Source organism: Pogoniulus pusillus, chromosome 29, assembly GCF_015220805.1.
Source record: "Pogoniulus pusillus isolate bPogPus1 chromosome 29, bPogPus1.pri, whole genome shotgun sequence".
NCBI classification, from domain to species: domain Eukaryota; kingdom Metazoa; phylum Chordata; class Aves; order Piciformes; family Lybiidae; genus Pogoniulus; species Pogoniulus pusillus.
In genome coordinates this window covers 7,884,923-7,894,184 of record NC_087292.1, presented here as the reverse complement: position 1 = coordinate 7,894,184, position 9,262 = coordinate 7,884,923, and the positions used below count along the sequence as shown (strand labels likewise).

Below are 9,262 nucleotides of genomic sequence, written 5' to 3'. Positions count from 1 at the left end.
AATCTCCACTGGTATGTATCAAGATAGATTGATGGAAGTCAGTGGAGCAACACTGAATTGCAGGACTGAGTCTGGGTCTATTTTGGTGCAGTTTGCCTCATTCATGCCTTGCCCTCACACCTTCCACACACTCTGAACAAGCACTTGAAATCACTCTAACCCACCTTCCCCCCCTTTTTTTTTATTCATAGAATCATAGAATTAGTCAGGGTTGAAGAGACCACAAGGATCATCTAGTTCCAAACCCCCTGCCATGGGCAGGGACACCTTGCTGTAGATCAGGGTTCACAGCCATGAAACACATCTGCCATATACATTCTTTGGTGGTATAGAAGTCTATGACAGTTTATGTCTGCCTGTTTATGTACTTTCTGGTGTGCATGTTCCTGTTTGACTTCTATGTACCAGTTGTGTCTCTGTGTCCAGCACTGTCCTGGGCAAAGGGGAAGCAGAGATTGGGGAGCACCCCTCCAGAGCGTGAGTAGCCATGGTCTGTCCCTACGCGGTGTGAATGTGGTGTGAGCGGGGCGGGAGCCCTGCGCCTGGGTGCGCGGTGCAAATGCGGCACGTGAGGCAGGGGGCATGTGAGGGGGATGAGGGAAGGCTGTGGGAGCGATGTGCGTGAGGCACCTGTGAGCATGAGGCGTTAGATGTGGATGTGCTTGTAGGGCGTAGTACAGGGTGCACGGTCGTGAGGGATGCAGGGCGAGGAGGCGAGGGCGCACAGCTGTGAGACGTGTAGGTGTGAGGGAGTGTGAGCTCTAGGCCGCGCTCCTGCCGCCCCACCCCCGCCAGCGATTTCACCCGGCCAGGCCGCTGCCCGCCGTCGGCCCGGCCAAGCCCCCAGGGGCCGTGCTCCGCCGCCTTCGCCCTCCCCGTCCCGCCTTCCCCGCCCGCCTCTCGCTCCCCCTCCCTCTCCTCCCCGCCGCCGGGGCTTCCCTCCCATCTTCATTCAGGGCTGCCTCGCTGCCGAGTGTTGGCTGCGCCGCTACCCCGGCATGTCCCGCAGCTGGACTCCTTTCAGCGACTGGTTCCTGTAGTGCCGCCACCCGCGGGCGAGGCAGGGCCGAGGGGGCGGCAGGGGGGTGCCTTTGCCCAGCCGCGCCGGAGACCGCGCTATCATGGGGGGCTCCTGAGGCGGCCGAAGAAAGCGGCGGGGAAGCGGAACGCCTCGCCCCGCGGCCCGCCACCATGGAGGCACCGCCGCCGCCACCCGGCCCCCCCAACGCCGCGGAGCCCGCCGGCTGCCCCAAGGACACCGACCGCCAACTGCGCCTCCGCCTCTGTGTCCTCAACGAGATCCTCAGCACCGAGCGGGACTACGTGGGGACCCTCCACTTCCTGCAGTCGGTAAGCAGCAATGCGGGCGGGGAAGCCCCCTCAGGGGCACCGTGGGGCTCGGGGCAGCCGGCCGGAGCGAAACAGTTCCTATTCGGGCGGGCCAGGGGCTTGCGAGGGCGTCCTGGCAGCGCGGCAGTGCTTGGCGCAACTTGTGGGAAGTGCCTGGGGCTAGTCCGCTCCGCCGAGGGGGACTTTCTTCTGCTCGAGAGACTGCGGAGGGATGTGGTGGGTCCGCCGTGGGTAAAGCGGCACCGGGGGCAGCCGTTTTCTCCTCCGGTGGGGAGAAACTGCCGCCGAAACGAGGCAAGTGCCGGGTTTCGCAGCATCCTGGCGCTTGCCCGGCCGCGGAGAGCGGGGAAGTGTCTCCGCTTCGCTGGGGGCGACCAGGGACGGATCCAGTAATGAAGCTGCTTTTCAGAGTGCCTCATCCCTTTGTTGTGTTGTTGTTTAGAAGTTGCTGTTGCACCTACATGGAAACTCTACCTTTATTGCCTGTTACTTATAAATAAATATAACGTATATGTTGCTGTAATGGTAAACACAAATGCGTGATCGGGCCGGGTGTGTCTATGCATGTGGAGACAATTATGCCCGCCTCTGAAATTATCCACGGACTAGTTCAGAAGTAATACTCCATCTGGATATTTCCTTTTTCCTATATGGGCTCTAGATGTGGAATTCATCGGCAAACCACCACACTCCTGCAAATAACTAGAAAAGCCTGCAGTAAAAGTTAGTAGACAACAGATATGTCATAAAGAAAAAACTATTTGGTCACATAGAGATCAAGAATCAAAGCAGGGGAAGTCTCTGCAGAGATTTCTAAAAGATTGGACGGGGCTAAAATTGTTTCTGGTGTTTTACTAGATAATGCTAAACCCTGATTTCATCTAAATGGGCTTAGACCCTGGAACCTTTTGGCTTGTCTTTCTGGCAAGGCTTTTGTTTGTTTGTTTTTTGAAATCAGTTTGCCTTTGGTGTTTTTTTCAGATTCACTCAAGTGGCAAACTGTCTAGCATAGAAGATAAATGAAAAGGATGTGGCTGCTTTATGAACTAGTCTCTACTTAAATCCTTCTTTTCTTTCTCAAATAGTTGAACTCAGAGTCTTCAATTTCAGAAAGCTTCCAAGCAAAGTTCCAGTTAGCTTCCTTTAGAACTGGCATTCTGTCCTAGTTGTGAGAAGGTTCTTAAAAAAGCTTTAAGCTACAGAAGCGCCCCACCCTGCAGAGAAAACAAAACAAAAACCCTCAGAAAACTCCTCTGTCCTAAGTACTGAATTTTTGTCAGCTACAGGCTGGAATGCAGATTCAAGCTGCATATATTCTTAACTTTAGTTATTACAGTTAAATATATCCCCAGTGTTAACTGATGAGATTTTCATATATTAAAACCCAAGCCAAGGTTTTTATTTATTTATATTCATTATCTTGGCAGTTTTCATGAGAACAGTGGTGACTAATATGCCTTAGGTAATGGCAGAATATGCTGGCAGAGTATAGTATGCTTGGTTGTGGTCTCAGGATGGCACTGCAGACAGAACCTTTCACAGTCACTGTTGCTAGTGACTTGGTGTAGGTTTGCTTTAGTATTGTCTTGGGGGCTTGATTCTGATAGTGTGGCTTTACCCCACTATGGAGTTTGTATTCTAGTAATTATGTCTGAGTAAAGCCCAGAGGGGTAGGATCTTCCCCATCTCTGGGCCTTGGTTTAGAACAACATCCACACAGAAGCAAGCGTTGAATGTTCATGTCCTGTTCTAAATAATAAGTTTTCTTCAGTCATTGACTTAGTTCCTATGAGCTAAATCTTACAACTGCATTGAGATGTTTGAATAGTGTTGGAAGCAAGGAAAGGAGAATGAGGATCTACTGCAGTATGTGAGCTTACAGAAAGCAGTAATGGGATGATATTTTTAAAAATACATTTTGGATACATGCTTTCTGCATCAATTTAGTGGGTGATCATAACTTAATACCTTCTACCAGGAAGAAAGAATTCTGCCCTGCCTCCCATGTTGGACAGCTGACATGACAATGCAAGGATAATATAATCTATATAGTTGCTGGAATTACACGCAGTTATAGGGCAAAAGTTTTGCCATATGCCACTAGTAAAAGCATAGTTGTGGCACTGAGACCCTGTTTTCTCAAATCTTCTTGAGCCTCACGAAATCCACTTTACTCCCATTAGTTTGTTTTCCTGAGAGCTCTGATGTTAATGCATAGGAACTGCTGCTCCTGCCCCATGGGTCTCCTTACCATCTCATGTTCTGTGTGAGTAGCACTTACCCAGAGCAAAATACCCTTTTTTCTGGGGTAGTGTACCTAGTTAACACTTGAAGGTGGTTTGGTGATGTAGGTTTTTTTTAACAGTGTGAGTTGTACTGAGATTGATTATACTTCCATATGTTACTGAAGCAATTTTTGGCTGGAGAACTGACTGCAGTTCTTCTGTGCCAGGACAGCTGCAGTTCCCAGACCTTATGGAAACTTGTTCCTGTCAAGCATGAGAGGAGAGATAGGCAGAGTAACAGGTTCCTTTTCTTAAGAAACTTTGGTAATAGCTTTGACAAATAAAGGAAGGCCGAATCTTATGTCTTTCCATCATCAGAATGAGTTTTCCCCAAGTAGGATAGAACAGTTGTGCCTTAGAAAAAGGTTAGGTGAGGGAATTTGTATTCTTTGTTAAATATTTGCTGTCGAAGTCCTGGTCCTCATTAAGTATTCTCAAGAAACAATGTTTTAAAAAGCAAACAACTAAATTCTATGGGTTTATTCACAGCACTGACGTTGCTTGCTGGCAGCAGCTTCCTGTGCTCCCTAGTAATGTAAAAGAATCTCTTTAAATATTCTATGGATTTGCAAATAAATCAAAGTAACTTTGATTTATTAAGAATGTTTTCTTCCTTTTTAGAAGAATAATATGGGACTATATTAAATGAAAGGTTTCCTTTTTCTTTTGGTATGCTTAGAAACCTTCGCCTCGTTTGCCTACAAGACTGTGGTCTTTATTTTGCTTCCATAGATTGTTAAAATGGGTGTCATTACAGCTATAGAACATGGAACTCTCTTTTCTTACAACAAAAATAATGTTAGTCACCACGAAGAACATTTTGCTATGAGTTTCATACACATTTGATAAAAATGTTCCAGATGTTTACCTACTTAAATGCAATTTAGTTTCTAGAATCTGTTCTGTTTCACAGATCAAGTAGTTCTGACAAATGGAGTTGTATCTGCAAAGTTAACTTAGATGCACCATGCAACTGAACTACAGACAAATGAGACTATTAACTTGCTTAGATTTAATATGTACAGCTATTTTTTCATTGTGTATGTTACTTGTAACATTTTTATCCCATTGAGAGTTGGATGCAAGAAAGAGTTCCTAGTCAGTTTTGCTCCTGTTTAGTTTCTGGTGCTCCTATTGATAGGTTATGTTACAGTATAATGTATCAGAACTGTATCTATACTGTACAGTATTATGTATCAGAATGAAACCCAGTAGCTTTTTCTCTGTGATTGTTCCAGATCTCTGAAGAGGAGATGATCAATTTCAAGGGATATGGTTATTTATATTAAACAGAGCCCAGGTTCTATATTTAATGTTAATAGAGTACAAATGTGATAGTAATTTGCATATAGTGATTTTTGCTTTTCCTAGATTAAGCTTCAAGATGGTCTGAGAAGGGGCAAACTCTTCTGCCAGCTCATAGCTGAAGTGTCTGAAGTTACTGATTTAACATTGAATATGGACATGCTGTATTGTGTCTTGTCCTGTCTGCCATGTTGTTAGGCAGGTGTGATGTTGCAAAATACAGAATCCTTCTTGAAGAAGTACTGTGTAAACCAGAAATATTGATAGATAGTACTGCAGTTATGCAGATCTGCAGAACCTTTTAAGTAGCAGGGAGAACACATATGGCTTCCAATGGCATTGATGAACTACTGATCAAATAAGAAGCAAGGTAGAAAGTTGTCAGAAGCTAATAGAGCTTTACTAAAAGTTACTGGTGGAGTAAGATAAACTTCAAAGAGACAAAAGCAGATAATTATGTTGTAAGTCTCTGATGAGATCGTAAACTAAGGATTTTCAGTCTCCAGGCTTCACGATTCAATTAATCCTTTGGCATCTCTTAGCTCTCTACAATGTATGCAGAAATGTTTACAATTTATATGTGATGTTGTAAACCTTTCTGTGTGACAAAATCAAACCAGGTGATAATTTACAGTGACCAGCTGAGTGAATGTCAAAACATCTTTCTGGTGGCCTGAAGTCTTGCACATGAGTGTGTGGTTGACAGCAGAGTCTTTGGGTACTGAGATGCAGTGTCCACATATTGCAACTCTTAAGTTAGCCTCTTCTCTAGAGATCTGTTCTTACCCCTGTTGTTACTTTGTGTGGAAAAGTGGCAGACAGTTAATTGAGAAAAGAGTGGTGATTGTGGTGGTTTGTTTGAATGCTTCATGGTCATTTCACAGAATCCCAGTCAGATCTGTGTACTAATACTGCAGTGATTAAAGACCAGCTTTCAAGCAAGGAAGTGGGAGCCCTGAGCAACTTCAGGCATAGTCATTGACCATGGTTCTAAAAATACATTGAATAGTGGGCACACTAGTATTTAAAGGTTTGGTTTATCAGTTTGTAGATATAATCATATGAATTACATATGGAAGTGTAGTAACAGTAATTATCCAATACACTGGACTGCAAAGGGAGCTATTTTGTTGCTTAAACTTCTTTTTGACCAGCCTTTTAATTTCACTTAACACTTTGCTCTAACCTGCACATACAGTTGCCACAACTTAGGTAATTGCAAGTATATAAAGCCAAATTGTTCTCCATATTGTATATAAATTCAGCTCTTTTATCCTTCCACAGACCAACCACCAGCTTGGAAATTTTAATGTCAGAATGACAGGATATACTTTTAGCTTGAGCAATCACTGTGTGTGTTCTGTGCAGGTGTGAAAGCAGATTGGAAGTTGAATTGTCTTTATCAGACAGGTATCAAGGTGGATAAGTAGTTGTTCTGGGACTATTTTTAGGTTTTAATATTATTCTAGCCTTTATTTTTATGTGGGTATTGGAAGTCTTCTTCCATCTTATCAATTGTATAAATATGTTATATTAGGACACGTGCCATCAGATAATTTAACCCACATCCTCCAAAGTCAAAATATTTATGTTGTGCTCCTTTTCCTTGCTTACTTTGTAGTTGAAATTGATCTAGTATCTCTGGATTTTGCACTCCACCCATCTTGAAATATGATAAGCATCACAGGCCTCTTTTTTTTTTCTTTTATATTTCACAATCTTGTTTGCATCCAAGATTAGAGCTCTGGTGCTCAGAGCAGCAAACAGACCATTTGTCTCAGCTGTGAGGTGTGGTTTCCTGTCCTACCCGGTTCTCTGCCTGTCTCACACTCAGATAAACTCTTGATTCTGAAAGGTGAACCATATGGTCTGGGTAATGTTGTGCCTTTATTATGAGACAGCTAAAGGAGCAATTGGGGAGAAGAAGGAGATGGAAAAGGAAATTTGTTAGGAAGTGATCTAAATTAGCTTTGCTGTTACTTTATTTTGGCGAGTTGGTCATGTGCAGTCACCTATAGCCAATTGTGATCACAAATGATCAAGATTTTCTGCTGAGTCTATTAAACATGGGACATGTTTCTTAAAACCTTGGTTCCTGGTGTGTAAATCAAGGAAGATTGCACCTTTCATTTCAATTGGCACTTTTGTAGCCCTTTTTAAGCTATGTTTGAAGATAGAACAACAGAATAGCAAAACATAAAAGCTTGTAAGTTTTTATGGGTTGTGTTACAAGGCTTGAATACTTGGGGCTGGTAATTCTGCTTGTATAGTTTACTGTTTTGACTAAGTGTAGTGCAAAATTAGCTGCTGAGAGCTGAAATTGAAACAGATTAAAAGGTTCTTTTGCTCCAGATGCAAAGAGACAATTTGAAGAAAACAGTTTGCTTGAAGAAAGTGAAGAAGTGGAAAACAGAAAAGCAAAACAAAGTAAAGAAAAAGCTCTGAAAATATTTATTCATCTGAGCCTGTGGTCTGCAGAGCTCAGTTTGTGAGCTAGGAGTCTAAGGGCAGGGTTTAGGATACAGAATTGCCAGGTTCTTTTCTGCTCTGAAATGCATGTCTGAGCTTAATTTTTCCTTGGAAAATTGTGTGACCAGCCCATGCCTTTTGCAGTGAGAATTTACAAATCAAAGGTATAAAGGACTAAGGTAGATTTTTCATGTGAGCAAAGCTGTTTAGTTCGTTTTGCTCTTTTAGTATCTCTGGAATGAGAGAATATCAATAAAACCCCCGTGTAGTTTCACCAGTTTGCTGCCTCACAGGTGAGAATTAAAACTCCCTTCTCTTTGCTATCCTTAACTCATTTCAGCTGCGTCTGAACCTTGTTATCCGTTATCACAGACCTTCTTTGGTCTCATTACATCCTGCAGAACGAGGTGTTTGACCTGACTCTGGCTCTGTATCTCTGCCTCCTCAGCTGCAGTGATATCATCAATCAGCCCTTTTGCCATTTGTCCCTCCCTCTCACTTCAGGGATGCCAGTTGTTGTCTGAACATGTGTCATGATCTCTGGGGGATGGGAGAGATTGGCTGCCTTGTATTTTCCCAGCGCCAAGCTGGTGCCTCTGCAACAAAACTCACAGCAGCAGTTTGGAAGCTGAGTGTAAGTGAGGCACAGAGACCCTGGGCTTTGGTAGGAAAGGGCATGGTGATCAGCAAGTGGAACCAAGATCACAGATGGCAGAACCAATCTGAGTGAGCTGCTCCACAGGTAGCTGAGTGCATGCTTGATTTTTACACACTTTTTTGACTGATATTTGCAGGAAGCATTGTGATGCTGGAGCTCGTTTACCCCTAAATATAGGAGAATTAAAAGTTTGAAAGCTTTATGAGCTTTCCACTTCCCAGGTTAGTGTTTGTGTTACAAGCAGTACTGCTTTGCAGACGTGGGCAATGTGGTTCTGCAGTTTTATACTGTATCATAGAATCATGAAGCATAGTCTTGGAGAGGACCTTGACAAACTGTTCCAACATATTCTGCTCTGAAGAGAGGATCATTTCTGATGGTTTATCCTGGTGTTTAGATGTCTTCAATGTTAGAAGTGTCTTCCTAATGCTCATGGTAATATCTAATTTTTTTTCTAATGATCACTGAGGTGATTTCTTTTGCTATACTTCTGTCTTTCAAGTATTTAGTGGAGGCTTTCACATTTTGTCTTAGGCTAGACTAAATTGTAAAGTTATTGAAGTTTGTTTGTTTTTCTCAGCTTATTTAATTTTACCTCTGAAAATTCCTATGATATTATCTAGATTCTCTAATCTATGTGTTTCTTGAGCTCTAGTGCCCAAAACACAGGCACAAGACATTCTCAAAGCTTTAGCAGTACTGAGTGAATGAATTACTTCATTTTTTTTCGCATTATACAAGAGTATCATAACACAGGAGCCTTAAGAAAAGTTTATCTTGGTTTGTATCTGCATTTAAGGACATCTGATTGCTCTTGCCAGTGCCAGTGTCTGCATAGAGTATTTATAGAACAGACTAGTACTTTGAATTCTGGGATGTACCCTGGAAGTACAACACTGAATTCTCCTTAAGGAGAAGAGAGTGATGTGCTTTCAAGCCAGTTTTCCTGTGTTCAGATCTTGGCAGTCTCAGAGGCATCCTGCTCTAATAGGGTATCTGAGGCTTGAGGAAGCAGGATTTCCCAAGTGCAGTGTCTGCCTGCAGGCATCCAGATGAAGCTTCTGAGAAATGACTAATTTCTGTTGCCTGCCTATTGTGTCCTTCAGGCATTTGCAAGAAAATAAAATGGACTGTGTGTGAATCTCCTTAATTTCTATCTGCATAATCCCTTTTCTGTTGTTCTTGTTTCCAATCT

The 9,262-nt window shown here is 43.2% G+C and overlaps 1 protein-coding gene across 2 annotated transcripts in view; it reads left to right on the top strand.

The window, feature by feature from the left end:
- Positions 1-627: 627 nt before the first annotated feature.
- Positions 628-9,262, top strand: part of PREX1 (phosphatidylinositol-3,4,5-trisphosphate dependent Rac exchange factor 1) — a 157,492-nt gene continuing 148,857 nt past the window's right edge. For both annotated transcript variants that reach the window (XM_064167903.1, XM_064167902.1), the window contains exon 1: positions 628-1,350. In XM_064167903.1, the coding sequence (XP_064023973.1) occupies positions 1,192-1,350 (159 nt within the window). In that variant the 5' untranslated portion in view covers positions 628-1,191. The remainder of the gene's footprint in view (positions 1,351-9,262) is intronic.